Here is a 20,930-nt window from a genome sequence, read left to right on the forward strand (position 1 = left end):
CCCCAGCAGGATCCACACCAAACAGTGTATAATAAGTCATATATACCTTCCAACTTCATGTCCATACCGCAAAACACTTACTATGTGTATATACACTCCTACATTTTATGTCTATCGTATATAGAAGAGACGCAATATACATCGATGTAAAAATTTCATATCCCAAAATTTGTTTCATAATTCACAATTAAAAACTGCGCCGCGGGGTATGTACTCCAAGCAGACATAATGACAAAAGAAAATTCGCGCCGGCATAACAATCATAGAACCCATAACCAGCCCTTCTATTCTCATGGACTCAATAGGTGTGTGCAGACATGACGGTTTGTTTCCCGTTAGACTGCTGATCGACGACCGCGCTTGCGTTTTCCACAGTAGCCGCAGGTCAGGCAGGAGATGATAACATCGATCACTGTGACCACGCCGCTGATGATGGCGTGGCAGATGGAGCCGATGGCGTTGACGATGGCCATGAGGCAGCTACCGATGGCGCGGAAGACGCTTTGGATCTAGAAGCAGGTATGTTAGTTGAGTTTCCTTAGAGAGCAGATGGGGGTTTCACATACGCAAGAGACGACGGCGCCCATATTGAAGATGAAGAGCTTTTCTTGAGTTGGTTTTGTATCAAGATGTTTGTTTATTTCGGTTTGATGAGAGTAGACTCCGAGCTGGAGGAAGCGTGTGTATGGATAGTTGGATCACTGAAAGGGTGCATATTGAAGATAGTGAAGTAGATGGAGAGGTGGTTTAAATAAAGAATGATAAAGATGATCGTCTTAGACAGGGACAGAAATTTCTTGTTCAGATACGTAAGTGGTGTCCAAAAGAGGCGATTGATAGACAAGTTCGTGTGGTGAAGCTTGTCTTGCGAGGCGTCAGAAATCACAAGGTGCAGACGCCAGTGACGTCGTTGTAGGAGCTATGACAGAATTTCCAAGGTTTGATGAAGAATGAGAGAGAAGAAGAGAATTTTGTAATGGAGCCCATGTCTTAATACACAAGGTACCAGGGGTGTTGCCCAACCGATCATTCCGTCATTTCGACTGGACTATTCCTTGATTTCGGGTTCAAGCACAGAATCTAGGTTTACATTGTAGAATTGGTGGAGCCATTGCATTCTAAATGAGTCTAGCATTTAAGAATAGCTGTTTTATTTTCCAATTTATCTTGAACTCGTGGACCCTTGAATGGTGATATTCTCTTTTTTCTTTTGTCCCGAGAGCTTTTTCTACCTGACAATCCTTGACGTCATTTGATAACAGGCTAAACCAAATTTAGTCACAAAGCGGGGTTATCACGTGATAACATGTGACTTTCCAGCCCTTCAATGCCAAGCCCTAACGCCAAGACATTTACCTGTCGGGCTCTTTCCCGCCAATCAGGGCGAGGTTAGGCCTCCGTTGCTTGTAACGTTGTATACTTCCATGACATGCGACCTACAACATACTACAACACTGAATAGTCATACACAAATCTGAAATGATTCAGGCTCACAGATTGATTAACTCATAGCGAGAAAGTTCAATTGCTCCATGAGCCCACCAAAACGCGAAGATGCAACCGTGACGCGGACAAAGCTTGCTCCGCCTGAGCCCGCAAGCACTTCGAATTCTTCCGCTATTCCCAAATCGAAGCGCCGACCAGGTCGCACCTTCAAGACTCCGATTCGGAGCAGCTCGTCTCGGTCCTCTCGGTCCTCTCGGTCGAGGTCTAGCCCCTACGACCGTCCTTCTAATTCGCCTAGACCCAGAATCTCGCGCCCCCATACTCCCCACAGGATGTTGTCCCTCCTCGAGGCCCTCCCCGTCGAGATCATCGAGCAGATCTTCCTGCACTCGCTCAATCTAAACTTCCCCCGAGCTTCGCCGTTCTTATCCCGCGCCCTCTCCGGTGAACACATCTATCGCGCCCTCATCCTGCTTGCATTCTGGAATGATTCGCTCGACTACCCCCGTAGCAAGGCTGTGGAGCGCATGATGGTCCCGCTCGACTATGTTCCTATCAAACTGGAGGAGCGCGCCCGCTTACAGGAAGCCGTCTTCAAGTGCAGGTGGTGTACCGTGGACCGCGTGCGTGCGCAGATCCCGACAATGCAGATCTTGACTATCCACCGTCGCTGGATCAACGCCGGTATCGTGACCAAGGAAGAGGAGCAGGCTGCTTTTGAAAAGTTCCTAGCACGTAAGGATGACAGTGTCCTCGTCTTCCATGGCAAGGGAGAACCAATGAAGGAACTCGCGAGCATGCCCCCAGAGTTCTTTCAGATGGCCCCGAACGCGCTGAAAGGCCCCCACATATACGAGCTCAATATAATGCCAATGGTTACCACCGAGCTCCAATGTGTGGATGTGAGATTGACTGTCAATCTCCCTGCACTGGATCTGTGCAAATTCCCATCTCATCTCCTCCGAGGCCGCAGCAACGGGTTCCTTCCAGAAGACGTTGCTTTCCTGGAGATGCTACGCATGACATCGTGCAATTGGACCCCTGGAAAGAGCTCCCTGACACCCTCGACCCTGACCAAAGTCGACCGCAAAGCCCTGAACGAAGGAATCCAGAACGCAATCCGTCACCAGAACTTCAACGCCATGCTTTCCCTCCTCAAAATTGACGAGTTCATTTTCCGCTACAAAGCAGAGAACCAAGGTCGCGGCGTCTTCTATACCATCCCGCCTGAACACTTCCTCGCTGTTACCCGCACCGGCCGCGATAAGCCACATCTCAACTTGGCTTTCTTTGAGGCTCTCCTCCGTGCTAGTGCGGAGTCTCTGCCTAGCTGGTCGTCGGAGATCACACAGTGGACCGTCGATAATATGGAACTGGCGAAGAAGAACCCGAGCACTTATAACCAGATTAATGGTAAGTTTGCGCGCTGGTTGTCAGATTTCCTGCTGCGCCTCCCTGCGCAGGTTGAGTATGCTAGTAGTTTCCCGAGTGGTCAGTTGTTTTGTTGTGGTCAGTTGGATACCTTGGATCTTGAGGGCGGCCGCTTTCTCGATGAAGTTCTTAAACCATCCCGTGAACCAATGGGGAATTGGTTGATGGAGAGTTCGTTCCGGACTGAGGATTACTGGCTGAAGAAGTTCGGCCCTCCTCTTCCTCCATGAGATTGTCCCGAGTAGGCTTATGAGGACGTTGTTGTTAGCGCTATACCCGGATTTTAGATTTCTCGTGATGTAATATATAGTACCACATATAGATCCAAAAGAATAGTTTACTTTGAATTAAATGTTCCCACAGCTAGAGGTATTATCCGTAGCAATGTGGACTATGTAGAGTACAAAATATCGATATGAAACAGAATTTTGTAATTATTTCCCGAAGAGAAACCCCATTACAGGTTACTCAACAACCGCAGAATACCAGCAATGCGTCCACCCAGCGTCAACTGATATCCCGTCTCAACAATACCCTTACACATCTCCCAAGCCGCAATCCCACCCCTCGCGTCCGCTGCGTTCTCCCGGTTTTGAATAGGATAGTCCAGGCGCGGCGGGATACCAGTGCCAATCAAAGTAGGGAATCGGTCAGCGCAAACAGCCTTGATATTGCACAGACCGCGCAGTCCCTCATCGCCAGCAAACCGGCCATATCCTGATCCGCGGACGCCGCCAAACGGCAGCTGCACAGCGTAAAAGGCACCAAAGTCGTTGATCGCTACCATTCCGGCGGAGATTTTCGACACGCAGGCTTGCACGTCCTTTTGTCGGTGCCCGAAGACGCTGGCGCCTAGTGCGTACGGTGTTGAGTTTGAGATGGCGATTGCGTCGGATACGGACTCGGCGCGCATCATGAGGAAGACAGGGGCGAAGAGCTCTGTTTGCGCAATCCTCATGTCGCGTGTCACATCTACTAGCAGGGTTGGTGTGAAGTAGTGGCCGTATTGGTGGACTGGGTGTTTGTGTTGGGTGCCGCCGGCGAGGAGGCGTGCGCCTTGTTGCACGGCTTCGTTGATGAGTTTCTCGAGGTTGGCGAAGGAGACAGGTGAGATCATTGCACCAACGTCTGGGGTTGCGGTGTCGAGGAGGATAGATCCGAGGTGGAGTTTTTGAATGCGTGGGGTTACAATTTCGATGAGTCGTTCGTATGCGCTGGGGAGGGCGATGATGCGCTCGATGCCGATGCAGTTCTGACCGGAGGATTGGAAGACACCGCGCATGAGGAGAGATGCGATGGAGGACATATTGCTGAGAGTGCGGGAGTCATCCAGGATCACAGCGGGGTCTTTGCCGCCTAGCTCGACACATACGGGAATAAGTGACTTGGCTGCTGATGCGCAGACGTGATGGGCGACAGGCCGGGATCCAATGAAGGTTATATGCGCGATATCAGGGTGCGAAGTGAATGCATTGGCAACATTGGGTAGACAGACTAGCGTCTGGACCAGATCGCGCGAGTGGCCACAGCTAGAGAGCGCGCCGCGCACCATCTCGAGGAAGTAGATTGCAGACCATGCGGTTTGCTCAGACGGTTTAACAACCACTGCGTTACCGGTAAACAGCGCGCTGATGATCGGACCAATGAAGTTGTGTAACGGGTAGTTCCAAGACACACACGCACCCACCACGCCTAGTGGTTCGTATGTGACCGTGTTTTTCTTGTACATCATTAGGAGGTTGGTCGGCCGCCGCTCTGGTAGCAGTGCCTTCTCGCCATGATCGATTGTCCATTTGAGTTTCTCCACTGTCACAAGGATCTCGCCGAATGAGCCGTCGACTTTTGTTTTACCCGAATCGAGACAGCATGCGGTAACGAGGTCTTCTTGGTGGTCTAGGACATATCTGTGAGATGTTAGTTGGACAAGCCTTACGGGGTGCGGTAGGTAAAGCGCAATGGTTTCATAGGACCGAGCGAACTTGCCAATCCACATACTTCAACAGTGTCCGGAGAACCTTTCTGCGCTCCGCAAATGTAGTCTTTGCCCACTCCGGCTGAGCAGCTCCCGCAACCCGAACGACCTTGTTGACATCGTCGACTGTGGCTGGCTTGATTCCGTTACCGAGTACCCTCCCATCGGCAGGACAGTAGCTCATAATCAATTGATGGTTCCATTTCTGTATAGTAGACCCGAGGTTAGCTCAAGAATAAGAAAGAAAGAATTCACAAGGAAAGGATCCCAAGCCAAAGACCGGGCTTGTCAACTCACTCCCCGAGCTTGATCCTGCAACACCATTTTCTGCTGCCCCTGAACCTCATCCCACGTTTTGATCGACCCGCTGTTGCGCACTTCGGAAGGGATAGGAACATTGAAAACGACTGCTGCCTCTCTCCAGCTTTGGATGTAGAGGTACCCCACGTACACGGCGACAAGGGAGGTCAACGCGACTCCGACGTATGGGGCGTACTCTGCCGACCCCGGAGGCGTGTAGGCCTCCAGAAGACTGCGCAGCGCTGGCGGAATGTGGGATGCCAGACAATCCATGGCGGGAATTGGTGCAATTGGACAACTGGAAAGTGTTGGGAGAGTAAGAGTTCCTGGAGACTTTCTGTGTTGGCGATAAGGCGATAACCGGGTTAAGTGTCCAGTCGTGCCATACATGGGCACCTGGGAGTCAAAGGCTATGAAAAAGTCTTTTGCACAAAGTATGCTTTTCCTACCTTTCACTGCTATCTACTTATAAAACTGAGAAGGGGGAGAAAGTATACAGCTAAAAAAAACTACAAAAACCTACTAAAAAGACATCACAAGGCATATGCGGCCGTCTACTCTTGCATCACTTAATTTAGGAAAATCAGAATTGTGTATAGCAATAATAATACATTCGTGTTGAGAGCAACAGCAAGATGGTAGGTAGATAACAATATAGAGTACATATATGGACTCAAAAGTCGTTGATCCTCATAGATCCATACGATCAATCCTCATTTAAAGATTCCACCTTCATTTCACATAATTTCGTTGTCATAAATGCGTTCACTCGTCACTTGTTTCGTCGGAAAAGGAACTCTCGCTTTCCTCGGTCTCCTCCTCGGAGTCCTTGTTCATTCTCTTGCGCTTCCTAGCCGCAGTCTTGGCAGCTGCTTTCTTAGAAACCACAGTCGGACCATTGCCCTTGCGTTTCCCATCACGGGTTAACAGGTGATCAATGACACAGCCATCCTCCCAACCAGCACTGGACTCGCCGGTCGCAGCTCGGCACCGAGGGCAGGTCTTTCCGTGCCGAATGAACAGCTGGTGGAGCGAATACTTCAAATGGTCGGGGATGCGCACTTCCAGGTGGCTGAAGGCGCTTACTTCGTTTGCACGGGCAGGAATCCATCCGAGCCAGCGGCAGAGCCGGAAGACGTGCGTGTCGACGGCGAAACAGGGCCGCTGGAGGCAGAACAGGATCACGCAGGCGGCTGTCTTGGGTCCGATTCCGGGGTACTTGATCAGATCGGTCATGGCTTCTTCAGTGGTGAGATTGTGGAGGTGGTTGAGGGAGAGGAAGTTCTGATCTGCACACGCGATCTCATATTGCTTGTCCTTTTCAGCCTTTTCGGGTACCAGCTTAGAAATTGAGTCGTTCTTGGACTCAGAATCTAACAATGCAGCCCGGCGCGCCTGGTTGTCCTCGTGGACTATGTCAAGAATCGCCTTGAGGTTCTTGCTTTTGATGTCGGCCAAGCCGCCACTTTTGATCGCTTCAAACACATCTTTCAGAGAAGCCTGTCGTACGGCATCCCAATTCACGCTTCCCTTGCCGATGCCTTCTGAAAGAATGCCAAATCGTTGCACAAGCCCACCGAAGGCCTTGGCGGCATTGTTGCCCGTGGTGGCACCGCTGAGAAGAGTACGAATTAAAGCATCCAGAACAGATGGGACCTCACCACACCCGGTGACCGTCAGGGAGGGCTCAGGGATGGTTGCCGGAGCAGTGACTACACCATGAATGCTGGACAACAGCCGATTGACATCTTCACACTCCTCTGCGGTCGGTCGAACCAGTTCGGGAAAAGGAGAAATACCGGGCGTTAGGCCATAAGTATTCTTCTTTGGCTTGCGGCCGGTTGTAGTAGTTGGAATCTTAGGTTCTTTCTTCAACTGAGTTGTAGTCTTGTTCACAGTGTCTTGGAGCTCAGTAGCCAGATTGTCAACCGGTTTGCCCTTTAAAGTTTGGTTTTCCTTGTCAGATCCAGCAATTGGGGCTGAGGGCTCTGTTGCTACAGACAATGGGGCGGGAACAGATCCTAGGTTGTGAGGGAGTTCATCAAACAAGGCTGGGCGCAACACTGGCTTCTCTTGCTTGATCACCATATTGGGATCATTGGGAGATTTCAACTCCATGATTGTGTTAATTTTGGGTGTATCCAGGGTATTGGGGGCATTGGAAGTGCCAGTGGGATTGAGACGCTTTCGTTTGTTCACTTTAGTAGAGCTTGGTGTTTGAGTGATATAAGGGCTGTTTTCTCCTGCAATCAATACAGCTGCAGCTGCAGAGCGAGTAATGCGGCGTTCCATGATTGAGAAGATCCGGTCAGAGGGTCTGCAGCAAGCCTCGAGTGCACGAGAATCGATAATGGATACAAGATATATCGAGGTATATCAATCCATTTGAATCATCCACGAGGGTCACGGGTCAAAAGATTAAGCCTGCTTCAATGTCGGTGATCATATGGGTCGTAGATGTGGAGAGGAGATGATGTTACTGGGCAATGGCACTAACACGTGACCTACCTCTTCGGGAATCTCAAACTCAAAAACCAAAAAGGAAACCAGCACTTCAGTATGGGAATATTGCATTTATTTTAGTTTCATTAGGAATTATTGACAAGTGTATCTCAAGACACTGGGTATTGGTATTTTCAATGCATTTCCACATTTCAACATTTCCACATCATTTAGCGGCAAATTGGCCACATATGCTCCCTCAAAGAAACGCCCAGACACCCAATGCAAATTGCCAAATGGTGGAGAAAAAAAAAGTGAAAAAAAATTGCTCGTAATCATGCCTCATGGTCAGCCTGGTTGTGGATGCTAATGTCCATGCGGTCCGAGACCTTCGGGTTCGTTTGGTCTTCGGCGTGGTCGACCTGCTTCGCGGCAGTAGATGCTGATGATTCGTTCTCTATGGCAGGAATGATCTTGCCATTGGTGTCCATGGTAACTCCATGGGCAGCAATCTGGAAGTCGGTCATGTTCGCAAAGCCATTGGTGACAGCCTCCTTGGCCTTGTCAAGAGCCTTGACCTTGCGACCTTCGCCACGGACGGACTCCAGATGTTCGAAGTAACCGGATGAAACGGGGGTAACGTAGCTACCGCAGAACACACCGACCTCGAAATTTGTGGGCTCTTGCTGACCGTTTTCACGGGCAACCTCGGCACAGGCGTCCTTGAGATCAGGCAGAGTTTGGAAGACAACCGCCTCCGCGCCAATGTGCTTGGCAATGGCCTCCGAGTTCCGATTGTGCGCAACCAACTCTTGAGGAGAGGCAAGATCGATACCGTAGATGTGAGCATGTGTGATCTCCGGTGCGCAGCTCGCAAGATAGACCTTCTTGGCGCCGGCTTCCCGGGCCATGTTGACAATCTCACGACTAGTGGTACCACGAACAATACTGTCATCAACCAGCAGAACGTTGCGGTCCTTGAACTCAGCCTTCATGGCATTGAGCTTGCGGCGGACACCCCTTTGCCGTGTCTTTTGCTCCGGCATGATAAAAGTGCGGAAGACGTAACGGTTCTTGACGAAACCGTGGCAGTAAGGCTTGTTAAGGTATAGCGCGACATTGGTCGCGGACGTAGTCGCCGTTTCAGGAATGGGAATGACCACGTCAATATCCTTGACAACCTCGGGACCCAGGACATCAAGGATCCGTGCACCGAGACGGTCACCCATGCGTTGCCGGCTGCGGTACACACTGATGCCATCCATGACAGAGTCAGGGCGAGCGAAGTAGACATACTCGAAGATGTCCGGGGCGTAGGCCTTCTTGGGGGCGACCTGGCGGAAGACCGGCTCACCACCCTTGGCGATGATGACCGCCTCGCCAGGCTGAATATCACGGTGGTTGCTGAAACCCAGCTGGTCCAGAGCGACTGATTCAGAAGACATCATGTAGTCCATGCCAGGTCCATCCACGGACTGACGAGAGCCCAAAATGAGGGGGCGGATACCGTATGAGTCACGGAAACCCAGGATACCAAAGCCTAGATAGCGAGTTAGTACTGTGGACTAGGATGATCACACATGATTTATAACTTACCAGCAAGCATAGCAGTGCAGGCCCATCCACCCTCACAACGTTTGTACATGCGAGTCAAACTGGCGAAGAGGTCCTCGTGGTTGACACGGGCCTTCTTGGTCTCACTCAGCTCATCAGCGAAGACGTTGAGCATCAGCTCGCTATCACTGTCGGTGTTGATATGACGGTGGGCTTCAAGGTCAAGGTGCTTCTTGAGGTCCCCGGCATTGATCAGGTTACCGTTGTGTGCAAAGCAGATACCGTAGGGGCTGTTCACGTAGAACGGCTGGGCTTCGGCGTTGGCACTGGATCCTGCGGTCGGATACCGCAGGTGGCCAATACCCATGGAGCCGGGCAGGTTGGTCACCTTAGCACCTTCCTGGAAGACCTTGGCAGCCATGCCGTTGGCCTTGAGCTGGTAGATCCGACCCCCAGAGGCACATGTTGCAATACCGGCTGCATCCTGACCACGATCTGTGATACAAAACCTTTAGTCTCACGGTCGCAGGTGTATGGATTCTGGCCGGAACTCACGTTGGAGAAGGTAAAGTGCCTCGTGCAGATCCACAGCGGCCGCAGAGGAGGGGTTCGCCTGGATCAGCGCAATGATACCACACATCCTGACGGAGAGTAGGCTTTCTGGATGGACGAAGAGAGTTAGTACCAGTGTTCATCCATTGCATTCACAGTGTATAGTAAGATTGCAGTGTCTCAAATCAGTTAAGGTGTTTATCCGCAACAATTGTTTAGGAAGTCTAACATCTATAAAAAACCATAGATCATCATAAGAGACAGGGGGGTGAGAAGCTTGAATAAAGCTGAAAGCCAAAAACAATAAAACCATGCCACTTACCAAAACCAGATCACGTAAATGAATGAGGGAAGTTCAGAGAATGGTCATCACTAGAAATGAACACCACCCCAAGACAGAGAGAGGGAGAGAAATATTCCATGGCAGATGTGTTTCTTCGGTGGTTGTGCCCCACAGAATGAAAATTTCTCGCTCCTCCGCCCGGGCCGACTTCGGGGGGATGCCCCGGGGAGGGGGAGCTGACTCATATCATGAGTAATCACGCTGCCCCACCTTTGCCCTATGTACTGTCCCGAACAGGCTAAGCGTCTATATGATGTTGATACATACATAGATGGATGTATGTTCAAACCAGCTTGCAAGGTTTATGTCCACCTTCAATGAGATAAAAAAATGGATACCATGCCTTTATGCCAGTCTTTCATGCTGTACAAAACAATATGCTCTCTGCTTTGTTGATCAAATATACATAGACATCCGTATGAATTGCTTCAGTTGGAAGTTGTTATGTATAGAAGATCTGGCAAAGCCTCCTACCACTTCTCTTCAAGAGAGATTGCTATCTGAGCCAAATTGTACTCATTCGCGCAAGACTGGTTTCGAACACCCGACTATAGCAACATAGGTGTTCCTGAAGTCATCTGAACTTGACTCTATAATCTCAAGATCATCTATCGGGTTTGGTTTGATATCAGCACTTGCTTTTTTTTCTTCATCTTGATCTCAAACCTGGTCTTTGCATCCTTGCACAAACCGAGTATGGAAGACTTTCATCGCTCAACCATCACACCAATGGCTGATATCAATGATCGATCCCGTATTTCGGTGTCTCCATTTGGAGACCCAATTCCTGTCAACACTGCAGAGTTTCGAGCAGTAACCCATGAGCCAACAATGTCTGACGACGACATAATCATGTCGGATCCGTCGGCGATCTTCATCACTTCGCCCATGCGGGTCGTCATTGACCTCACTTGCGACGATGAGACCGATCAAGCCATTGAAGAATTGACCTCTGACATGGCACACGTTACGGCTCCATCTGCCATCCCCGGTGACGACTCAGCAAGTGGCCGGTCTTCCGGCAACTCATCTGTCATCAGCAACCAGTCCCCCGGCTGCAGCCCAACGCCAGAGACGACGCAGCAAGAAATAAACATTGGGGGTATTGTGTTCAAAGCCGGAATATCTCTGGAGTTTGATGATGGGTCCTTCATGCGTGTCGAGGACGTGATTCCTCAGCCTCATGACCTGCGCTTTTTCGGCCGGCGTCTTTACCGCACAACTCACCCCGAAGCCAAGACATATCTGCCAAAAATGAACGACGAACTGGTCTGGCTCACTCAGAACACCGACCACGTGAGCATTAAGAAAGTCAAGCGGGTTGTGCCCATTTGCTTCACCAACTTTCGGACCGACTTTAACACACCGGGAGATGAACTGACTTGCCGACTGAAGCTCACGATTCGCCAGACCGGAGTTGTGATCATCCCTGGTAATGCACCTTTGAGTGCAGAGCAGTGTGCCATTGAATGGCTGACCTTCTCTGAATCAGACCCAGGACATGGCAAGCCCGCAAACCTGCTGCGAGATGAATGGAGAGGCCAGACTGTGCCTTTCGGTGAGGCTAGTGCATCTTCCTTGGCCATGGATCTTGAACGACAAGGCGTGATCGATCTGACTACCCCTGACCGTGCGTATACCTTTGGTGACGCGTACTGTGGTGCTGGTGGTGTGTCTTGCGGGGCCCAACAGGCCGACGTGAAGCTCCAATGGGCCGTTGATATTGACAAGCATGCACTGGAAACATATCAGCTGAATTTCAACGACGTAGAGGTCGAGCATTCCGATTTCTTCAGTTTTCTTACCAACGATCCACAATTCCTGCGAGTCGATATTGCACACTGCTCACCCCCTTGCCAAACCTGGTCTCCTGCTCATACTGTGCCCTGTCCTCGCGATGACGCCAACTCGGCGTGTGTATTTTCGGCTGGAAGTTTGATTCGAGAGTCACGGCCCCGGGTGTTGACTATGGAGGAAACCATGGGTTTGCCGCAGCGATTCCCCGTTATCTTTAACCGAGTTGTACTGGACATGGTCGAGTTTGGATATTCTGTTCGCTGGTCAGTGCTGGGGTGTGACGAATATGGTGTGCCTCAAGAGCGGAAGAGACTGCTTCTTATTGCTGCAGGGTAAGTGAAATGAAGTGAAATGAAAGACGAAGCTTTTTATATTTTTATATGCCTCTAACCACGTGCCCATAGACCCGGTGAAGTTCTTCCACATTATGCCCAACCCACTCATGGTATGCCTGGTCACGGTTTACTTCCCAGGGAGACTATTTCATCCACTATTGACAACATCCCTCCCGATGCCGACGACCACAACGTCGAAGGGGCCCTGGCGCGGTGGGCTCTGAGCCATCGGCCCTCTTTTGATCGCAACTCTCTGGCTAGGACCATTACTTGCGGGGGCGGTGAATACAACTACCACCCCTCGGGCACCCGGCCCTATACAAATCGTGAGATGGCGCTCTTGCAGACATTCCCTCTGGACTTCCAGTTTACTGGGAGATTCATGCGCAAGCAAATTGGGAATGCCGTGCCCCCGCTCTTCGCCAAAGCTATCTACGGAGAGATCGTCAAGTCTCTGCGTCAGACTGATACAGAGGAAGCCATGGGAATCTTCCATTGATTTACCGGAGTGATGGTGAGGGAGATGAATAGGAAGAGATAGGGGAGTTGGGGAGTTGGGGAATTGGGGATGGGTGATGATCTGCAACCTCACGTGCAGATCAGCCGAGGGCCAAGGGGTAAGCTCGGTGTGAGCTCCATCTAACAAAGGTTTTTTACTCTTTACTTGTTCTTTTCACAATTCGGACCGCGTACATTCCGATTTTCGCTGCATATTACAGCTATTGTTTGTTGATCTCCTGTTTACGTCCGATACTCGGATTTCTAGTAAGGAGCTCAACAGAAGGCAATGTAGCAATAAACTCGGCCAATTGAGAAAGTAATAGTGTAATGATTGGCCTACCAACCTATCGAACAAGGTAATTAATCCCATCAAAGGAAATAGGTGTAGGAATATAATGAAGTAACTTTGGAATAACCGATTGTAACCGACCCGAGGGCTCGGCAGGATGAAGTCAGCTTGGAACTCAACCCCGGCCATTTTTCTCCCTTTTTCCCCAACATTCCTCCATTCGTCCATTTGTTTTTAAATAAACCATCTCTCCCCTCCTAATTGTGCCTAGACCTTCAATATCTTTTTTCTCAATTCTTTCACAATGTCCCTGCCCGCAGTGAGACGCTTGACCCACACGTCTCCCCGCACTTTGGCCCGCATCTCCAGATTGCCCACTTTGGCTTCTTCCCTCTCCATCTCTCCCCGTATCTCTATTCCTCGCACTCCCCGTTTCTCTACAATGGCCGCTCGTCAGTCCGCCGCCCCGGCGGTTCATACCGATAAGTCCTACGACCCTGAAATTCAGGATATGGCTAGTTACATCCACGACTATAAGGTGGATTCCGACTTGGCAGTAAGTTACCCCCGGCTCGGTCACATGGAGCACCGGCTAATTCTAAATTTTTTGTTGTCTACAGTTTGACACTGCCCGTCTGGTGTTCTTAGACACCCTTGGCTGTGGATTGGAGGCTCTGAAATTTAAGGAGTGCGCAAAGCTCCTTGGCCCCGTTGTGGAAGGCACTGTTGTCCCTAATGGTACCCGTGTGTTTGGCACACCTTACCAGCTGGACCCCGTCAATGGCGCCTTTAACATTGGTGCTATGATCCGCTGGCTCGACTACAATGACTGCTGGCTCGCTGCCGAGTGGGGTCACCCCTCGGACAACCTAGGTGGTATCTTGGCTGTGGCTGATTGGATCTCGCGCACAAACCGCGCCGGTGGAAACCTTGGCAATGGCAAGATTCTGAAGATCCATGATGTTTTGGAGGCCATGATCAAGGCCCATGAGATCCAGGGTGTCCTGGCTCTGGAGAACTCCTACAACAAGGTCGGTCTCGACCACGTCGTTCTCGTCAAGGTTGCGACCGCCGCTGTCGTCTCCAAGATGATGGGCCTCACCGAGAGACAGACCGCCGATGCTATTACCCAGGCTTGGGTGGACGGTCAGTCTCTCCGTACCTACCGCCACTCGCCCAACACCATGTCGCGTAAGTCGTGGGCTGCCGGTGACGCCTGTCAGCGCGCTGTCAACCTGGTCCTCAAGGTCCAGAAGGGCGAGGGTGGTCTCCGCACTGTTCTCTCTGCTCCTACCTGGGGCTTCTACGATGTCCTGTTCAAGGGCAAGAAGTTCCAGTTCCAGCGCCCCTATGGCAGTTACGTCATGGAGAACGTTCTGTTCAAGGTTTCCTATCCTGGTAAGTGCAGGAATATTTTGCAGGAAATGGCACAGTATAGAGATCGACAGCAGCTAACCCGTATTTAATAGCCGAGTTCCACTCTCAGACTGCCATTGAGGCCGCTGAAAAGGTCAACGCTAAGCTTGCGTCCATGGGCAAGAGCGCCAAGGACATCAAGGAGATTACCAACCGCACACACGAAGCATGCATCCGCATCATCGACAAGCAGTTCAAGGAGATGGACAACTTCGCCGACCGCGACCACTGTGTGCAGTACATGGTTGCCACCATGCTCGTCTTCGGCCGCCTCACCGCTAGCGACTACGCTGACGGCTCCGAGGCCGCTACCTCCCCTCTGCTGGAGGAGCTCCGCAAGAAGATCCGCTGTGTCGAGGACACCAAGTTCACCACCGACTACCATGACCCCAGCAAGCGCACCATCCCTAACGCGCTGACCGTCACCCTGAACGACGGCACTGTCCTCGAGGAGATCGTCGTCGAGGCTCCTCTGGGCCACCGTCTCCGCCGCGAGGAGGCTAAGCCTGAGATTCTGGCCAAGTACAAGCGTCACCTTGAGGCGCACTTTGACAAGGCTCGCGTTGATGAGCTGCTGGAGCTGGGCTGGAACCGCTCTGAGCTGGAGAACTACGATGTTGACCAGTATGTCGACCTCTACGTGAAGGATAAGATCATTGCCTCCTCGTAAACATTGGAATGAACGGGTGATCTGGTGTGCTGTGCTGGAAATCACACGTGTATGACGAACATATCTTTTATATACCGCAAAATTGTATAGAGCTTTTTTTTAGTGTTTCTTCAGTATTCTTCCCATTCACAACATAACTATACAAATGTCATTTCCTGCTTAGCCCGAGGCCCCGGGTGTGCATTTCACCCCCAGATTCGACGGGGTGTTAGCACACAGCACCTCACTGCCTCCAGATGGCGCTTCAACAGTATACGCAGCAACCTTGACACCACAAGTTCCACCAGATCCGCAAGCAAGACTGCCTGTAACAGCCTTATACTTCCCGCTCGTTCTCCCGCTAATATTATCAAAAACGATATCCGTCAAACGCGCATTTCCAGGATTATTCACGCAGTAATCGGCCGTCTCTCCATAGCAACTCTGAATCTGAATCGCATAGTCACACCCATCAACCACAACACCCGTGAAAGTAACATTGCTCACTGTCGAAATGCCATGATTTCCACCAGTGGGATACGTCTTGATGCCCACCGCCTTAGTCGAGTCAATCATCGTTGCGCCGGACACGTACACGTTCTTCACCGAGTCGGCGGAACTTTTGCCCAGCGATCCTACCGACAGTCCATGGCTTCCGATGCAGGTAATATCCGTGACTGTGACGCCATCTGCACCAGGCTTGAATGCCACGCAGTCATCGTCGTTCTTCACCTGCACATTGCTGATCACGACGTCTGTGCTGGCGCCGATGTCGAAACCGTCTGTGTTCTTCGGCTCATTCTTGCTTTTGGATGTGGCGTCCATTTTGAGATCAGCAAATATAACGGTCTTGGTGTTGCCTTTAACGGAATTGAAGACGTTGGGCGGGTTCTTTTGGCGGAGGTTTGAGACCTCGATGTTAGAGCCGCCGGTGATGTAGAGGAGGGTTGGGCGAGCATAGCTGCTGTCTGCTGCAAAAAGGTCCCATCTATACGTGATATTAGTGAGCTGAAATGGAAGTTGAACAAATGAAAGGAAAGAAATGCATACGCATTTTGCCCATTTCCGTCAATCACTCCGTTTCCTGTCAAAGATCGGATTTTGAGTCCATCAATATTCTTGATATTGATCATTGCTGTCTCTCCCTCCCAGCGATCAGTCGATGAGCTGAATTTCAAGAGTCCTTCCACTTGGAAATCACACCCAACACACCCCGCAAAGTCTAGCGGGCTATTCAGGTAGTAGGTTTTGCCAGCGGGAATGACTATAGTGCCTCCCTTTCCGCATGAGGCAATTGCCGATTTGATGGCGGGAACATCGTCGATTGAGGCAGATCCACCTGCTGCTGGTGTGCAAGCTGAAGCACGAGCATTGAGAGGTCCTGAGTTGTCTGTTAGGGCGAAAGCCGAAGTGAGGAGCGCAAAGGCTGCGAGGGATCTTGTTATCGACATGGTGCAGTTGGTTGAAGGTACCACAGTTATAGCCTGGGAATAACTGCGTATCTAGTGAATTTATAACTTTTATAACCTTTCTATTCTCCTTTTCTTCTCTTTAGTGTTTTACATTTTGCATGTGGACGACTCTAATGTTTTGTCAACGGAGAAATAAGACAACCTGAAACACCTCCCACTTTAGCGCCAGCCCCGTCATTCGAGGAATATTTTTTCTTCAGTGAATATCATTTCTTCATTCCTCGGCAGTAATTACTCAAGTTGCTATCCGGTGAATCTTCGGCGTTAATTTCCCCGGATATATGATTTACACTGCATATATACATCTCCCCTAAAGCCACGGGTTCCGGAACGCCGTGGAACTCCGTGAGACAAGTATCGAATTTAGAGGACTGAGACAATTAATATACTGTGGATAAATTGCCTAGCTACGTTTACCCCTGAGTAAAGATAGCGATGGTTGAAGAAAGCTTCCTATTTATGGAAATACCTCGGAGTAGAGAATAGTATGTCTCATTAACAATAGCTCCGGTGGACACAGAGGAGCCTCCCCCTTGAAACAAAATCCGCATGACAGTCTCACTGCATATAATGTCTCTTAAAGCGCATATAGTCCGACAATCATTTCCTTCTTTCCGGTAAAACAACAATCACTACCAAATGCATCTATACAACCTCCTTCTCACAGCCCTATCCCTCGGGACGGGTGTCCTAGGCGCACCCACCGAACTAGCCACTCGCGCAACTAGGACTAGTGCCCCCTCAGGTTGCTTGACAGTCGGTTCGGGCGGAAAATACTCGACTATCGGCGATGCCTTGACTGCTCTCGGCTCATCCTCGGCAGCGGCTTGTATCTACGTCGCAAGCGGCACGTACAACGAGCAGATTACTATCAAATATGCCGGTGCTCTGACCTTGTATGGCCAAACTGTTGATACGCAGACATACAAGCAGAACACTGTTACTATTACCCATACCATCTCTTCGCCCCAGGCTGGCTCACTGGACAAAAGTGCTACTGTGAATGTTGTCTCCGCTGGGTTTAAGATGTATAACATCAACGTGGTGAATGGGTACGGGACTGGTGCGCAGGCTGTTGCGTGAGTATTCATTCCTTGCCTTGATATTTGAATCATTCACTGACTATACCAGACTCGTCGCTAATGCCAATAACCTTGGCTTCTATGCATGCCAGTTCCTTGGATACCAGGATACCCTGTACGCCAAGTCGGGTACACAGTACTATGTCAACTCCAAGATTCAGGGTAAGTCATAAGTCATCTCCTATAACATCTGTCCATCTTAGTTTTGGATACTAACAATTCCTAGGATCCGTGGATTACATCTTCGGCGATGCCTCCGCCTGGTTCGGCAACTGCGACATCGTCTCCAACGGCCCTGGTTATATCACCGCCAGCTCGCGCGAGGTAGCCACAGACACGGCCTGGTATGCAATTGACAACTGCAACATCAAGGCTGCGTCTGGAGTTAGCGATGGCACTGTATACCTTGGCCGTCCGTGGCGAGGACTTGCTCGCGTCATCTACCAGAACTCCAAGCTGGGTAGTTTGATTAATCCCAAGGGATGGGCAACAATGGCCCAGGGTGCTACACCATTATACTATGAATTTAAGAATTCTGGAGATGGCTCGGGTACTTCTGCGCGCCTGTATGAGACTGCAATCTCGGCGGCAGTCACGAAGAACACGGTTTTGGGGAGTGACTTTGCTAAGTGGATTGACTCGAGTTATTAGCGGACTATGGAGTCAGATCAGAGTCTAGGTTGTGGAAATGTATTTTAGATTGGCTTGGCTGTTAGTATTTTAATGGTGTGTTACTTGTGCATAGATATTATGTGCATAGTCCTTAGTCCCTAGGCTCATAAGCATAAGGCAACAACTCATCAATAGAGACAGATTTCACCTCCCCACCCTTCTGCACAATAACCCGAATCCCAGGGTGCAAATCATGCAGCACCTGTCGACACCGGCCGCAAGGATTGATAATAACTCCATCGTGGCCGTCTTCCCCAACAGCAACAATATGCAATAGACGGGGAGTCCCAGCCCCCGCGGCTACACCGAGCACCACGAGCTCAGCACATGGTCCACCCGTGAAGTGAAATACGTTCACGCCGGTGAAAACTTGGCCATTAGCCGACAAAGCTGCGCTGGCTACGCTGTGGGTATCTGATTTTGGGATTGTATTGATTGTTGTTCTTGCAATCTCGACGAGGTTGGTTTCTTCGGGAGTCAAGTCCATGGTGACAGACGAAGGGATTCGATGTTTGCTTTTTGATAGAGGTATGTGCGATATGATAAGGACGCCTTCGACCAGGGGAGTCTAGATGTAGATGCCAATATGTACGGAATTTGTATATGCTTTCAGAAAAAAAGGGGGAGCAGCTTAAAAGTTGTCTCCATAGTGGGGCGAGATAAATTTCCTATTCCGGTGCCCGATTCCTCAGATTGATTGTTGCACAAGATGAGAGTCTACAATCATGATAATTTAGTGTATACGTCCTGGTATAAGTAGATAGCGGGAAAAGAGTATTAGGAGGAAAGTGTTGAGCATATCATCCCTTAAAGGGGTAAAACTACGTTATGAAGATGTCTATTCGGTTGGAATAGACTCCTTTGTATCACGACTGTAGTGAACCTAGTTCCCTCTATATGTTTGCTGTATGGATACAGCAAGCAAGGTCTTCCGTTAAGGCCCATTTGAATAGATGGACAAAAGATGTATAAATGTGGATCAAAGAGCTGAATGAACATGCTTCGTGTCACGTTGAGGGATATCTTAAAGAAAAACAACGCAAAAAAAAAAGAAAAACCAAGGCAAAAGCAAAGCAAGCAAGAGAAAAATGGTGAAGAAAAAGCAAGAAGCCGTAGTGATTCCACTGGGCAAATCTTGGAGGGTATAACCACCGACAATATCAATGCAAATCGCAAGCGCCCCCACAGGATCATGCATGCAGGAAGTCATTCTTTCCGGAAATTATCCTCGTGCTTCTTCCTCTGGCGAATACGAAGCTTGGCATATCGGGCACTTGTACCGACGGTATTCAAACCAGGATTTGAGACAATCTAGGTGGAAGGCATGCTTGCAGCGATTTAGTACGAGAACATCGCTACCGGGTGGAGGATGCCGTGCCCCACAGGAGCAGCGGGAGTCTGGCCGTGTAGCCGGGTTGTGATGCTGGTCGTGGGCCAGAACAGATGGATCGGGACAGGTGAGGTATGGGGATGACGACAGTGCTGATAGACAGATGGGGCTGGTAGAGTTAGCTTAATTCGAGAAGATTCAGATGATTTGTCCAGGATCATTTGCGCGGTCTGCTATCAGACCACGATGTGTTTATCCAGGAACGCGAATTGGCATTGGGGGGGGGTATTCGCGGGCGAGAGTGCCTTGCCCAGAAACATGAACCCGCCTCGACGAGAATTCGCCGATCCCGATAGGGCGGAGGGGCCCAGAGCCCAGCCCTAGTGTCCCCGCACTACATCATCGAGCCGCAGGGCCAAGAAGTCAAGGAGGAGGGGGGCCGGATTCGGAGGGAGGAATGCTGAGATATCACACTTACCAAGTATCTTGGCCGTATTGCTGGGCACTGGTGGGCACATTTTGTTCTTCCAACCATCGATCCACGGACACAGGTTGACCCAACACATTCTGCAAATGTACCTGATAGACCGGTGGGAGAACCGTGGTTTGGGCCATTGCGCGCATGGCTGCCCGTCGTCTGTGATGCCACATGATCATCCTAAGTCGAAAAATACAAATTAGTGATCGGCAAGTCAGAACTTCGAGAACGATTCGCATGCATGAAGCGGGGGAGCCAAGACTATCGGGCCTATGTACTCACACCGGAATCATGCTGATCAGGGAAAACAGCGCAACGGCCCCAATCACAACCCCGATTATCTCCTCTCGCGGCATGGAATCGTCCGCCATAAGTGGAGGATCATATGGGTTCTAGGTCCAAGCGAACGAGATACGAGAAGAAAATAATAAAATAAAGAATTGGAGTATCGCCCAATAGACCCAATAAAAATAGAGGAATAGCGCAGCGTGAGACAATGTGCAACCTGGATCGGATCACTCGGGTCAATCATGTATTCAGGCACCGTGTATCCAATAATAGTTGATGGCCCATTATTTGAGGCAAAAAACAAATTTAATCGGGGTTTTGCCTCATGAGAGTAGAAAAATGTCCCCGGAGAAGTAGGTGGATTTGAAGCGGAGGAACCCTCGAGCCCCGAAATGCCAAGAAATTCCAAGAGCCAAGAGCCAAGGCGCCCAGAGGTGGGAAATAAACCAGAGCAACAAACAGCGACGACCTGGCCAGCCAAGGAAATGCCAAGAGGTTTCCGCGCCAATCAGCATCGGATAATTGTCGCGTGGGCGACGGCTGAGACGTCGCCCAGACTCATTTGCGTCATCAACTGAATG

General features: G+C 50.3%; 11 protein-coding genes across 11 annotated transcripts; 4 read left to right on the forward strand and 7 right to left on the reverse strand.

Annotated features, from left to right (window-relative positions):
• Positions 1-335: 335 nt before the first annotated feature.
• N7517_007622 (uncharacterized protein) lies at positions 336-587 on the reverse strand (the record flags this gene model as incomplete). Its single annotated transcript, XM_056725352.1, has 2 exons — positions 336-509; positions 567-587. The coding sequence occupies 2 exons, from the start codon at positions 585-587 to the stop codon at positions 336-338; spliced, it is 195 nt and encodes a 64-aa protein (XP_056581602.1).
• Positions 588-1,532: 945 nt separating this feature from the next.
• On the forward strand, positions 1,533-3,107 carry N7517_007623 (uncharacterized protein; the record flags this gene model as incomplete). The annotated part of the gene is made up of 1 exon (XM_056725353.1): positions 1,533-3,107. One exon carries the CDS (start codon positions 1,533-1,535, stop codon positions 3,105-3,107), a length of 1,575 nt encoding a protein of 524 aa, XP_056581603.1.
• Positions 3,108-3,334: 227 nt separating this feature from the next.
• On the reverse strand, positions 3,335-5,422 carry N7517_007624 (aldehyde dehydrogenase family protein; the record flags this gene model as incomplete). Its single annotated transcript, XM_056725354.1, has 3 exons — positions 3,335-4,781; positions 4,873-5,054; positions 5,147-5,422. The coding sequence occupies 3 exons, from the start codon at positions 5,420-5,422 to the stop codon at positions 3,335-3,337; spliced, it is 1,905 nt and encodes a 634-aa protein (XP_056581604.1).
• A 492-nt stretch (positions 5,423-5,914) lies between these two features.
• Positions 5,915-7,441, reverse strand: N7517_007625 (endonuclease III domain-containing protein; the record flags this gene model as incomplete). The annotated part of the gene is made up of 1 exon (XM_056725355.1): positions 5,915-7,441. One exon carries the CDS (start codon positions 7,439-7,441, stop codon positions 5,915-5,917), a length of 1,527 nt encoding a protein of 508 aa, XP_056581605.1.
• A 485-nt stretch (positions 7,442-7,926) lies between these two features.
• N7517_007626 (amidophosphoribosyltransferase) lies at positions 7,927-9,785 on the reverse strand (the record flags this gene model as incomplete). The annotated part of the gene is made up of 3 exons (XM_056725356.1): positions 7,927-9,131; positions 9,188-9,640; positions 9,701-9,785. 3 exons carry the CDS (start codon positions 9,783-9,785, stop codon positions 7,927-7,929), a joined length of 1,743 nt encoding a protein of 580 aa, XP_056581606.1.
• Positions 9,786-10,769: 984 nt separating this feature from the next.
• N7517_007627 (DNA cytosine methyltransferase) lies at positions 10,770-12,671 on the forward strand (the record flags this gene model as incomplete). Its single annotated transcript, XM_056725357.1, has 2 exons — positions 10,770-12,169; positions 12,242-12,671. The coding sequence occupies 2 exons, from the start codon at positions 10,770-10,772 to the stop codon at positions 12,669-12,671; spliced, it is 1,830 nt and encodes a 609-aa protein (XP_056581607.1).
• Positions 12,672-13,266: 595 nt separating this feature from the next.
• N7517_007628 (putative 2-methylcitrate dehydratase) lies at positions 13,267-15,048 on the forward strand (the record flags this gene model as incomplete). Its single annotated transcript, XM_056725358.1, has 3 exons — positions 13,267-13,518; positions 13,583-14,360; positions 14,432-15,048. 3 exons carry the CDS (start codon positions 13,267-13,269, stop codon positions 15,046-15,048), a joined length of 1,647 nt encoding a protein of 548 aa, XP_056581608.1.
• A 159-nt stretch (positions 15,049-15,207) lies between these two features.
• On the reverse strand, positions 15,208-16,478 carry N7517_007629 (putative extracellular exo-polygalacturonase; the record flags this gene model as incomplete). Its single annotated transcript, XM_056725359.1, has 2 exons — positions 15,208-16,015; positions 16,078-16,478. The coding sequence occupies 2 exons, from the start codon at positions 16,476-16,478 to the stop codon at positions 15,208-15,210; spliced, it is 1,209 nt and encodes a 402-aa protein (XP_056581609.1).
• A 660-nt stretch (positions 16,479-17,138) lies between these two features.
• Positions 17,139-18,232, forward strand: pmeA (putative pectin methylesterase; the record flags this gene model as incomplete). Its single annotated transcript, XM_056725360.1, has 3 exons — positions 17,139-17,578; positions 17,631-17,743; positions 17,808-18,232. 3 exons carry the CDS (start codon positions 17,139-17,141, stop codon positions 18,230-18,232), a joined length of 978 nt encoding a protein of 325 aa, XP_056581610.1.
• A 112-nt stretch (positions 18,233-18,344) lies between these two features.
• N7517_007631 (cytidine deaminase family protein) lies at positions 18,345-18,740 on the reverse strand (the record flags this gene model as incomplete). The annotated part of the gene is made up of 1 exon (XM_056725361.1): positions 18,345-18,740. The coding sequence occupies one exon, from the start codon at positions 18,738-18,740 to the stop codon at positions 18,345-18,347; it is 396 nt and encodes a 131-aa protein (XP_056581611.1).
• Positions 18,741-19,475: 735 nt separating this feature from the next.
• Positions 19,476-20,432, reverse strand: N7517_007632 (uncharacterized protein; the record flags this gene model as incomplete). The annotated part of the gene is made up of 3 exons (XM_056725362.1): positions 19,476-19,752; positions 20,062-20,241; positions 20,344-20,432. The coding sequence occupies 3 exons, from the start codon at positions 20,430-20,432 to the stop codon at positions 19,476-19,478; spliced, it is 546 nt and encodes a 181-aa protein (XP_056581612.1).
• Between the last annotated feature and the right edge of the window lie 498 nt (positions 20,433-20,930).

This window comes from Penicillium concentricum (genome assembly GCF_028827145.1).
Source record: "Penicillium concentricum strain IBT 3081 chromosome Unknown utg000002l_segment0_segment0, whole genome shotgun sequence".
In the NCBI taxonomy this organism is placed as follows: Eukaryota; Fungi; Ascomycota; class Eurotiomycetes; order Eurotiales; family Aspergillaceae; genus Penicillium; species Penicillium concentricum.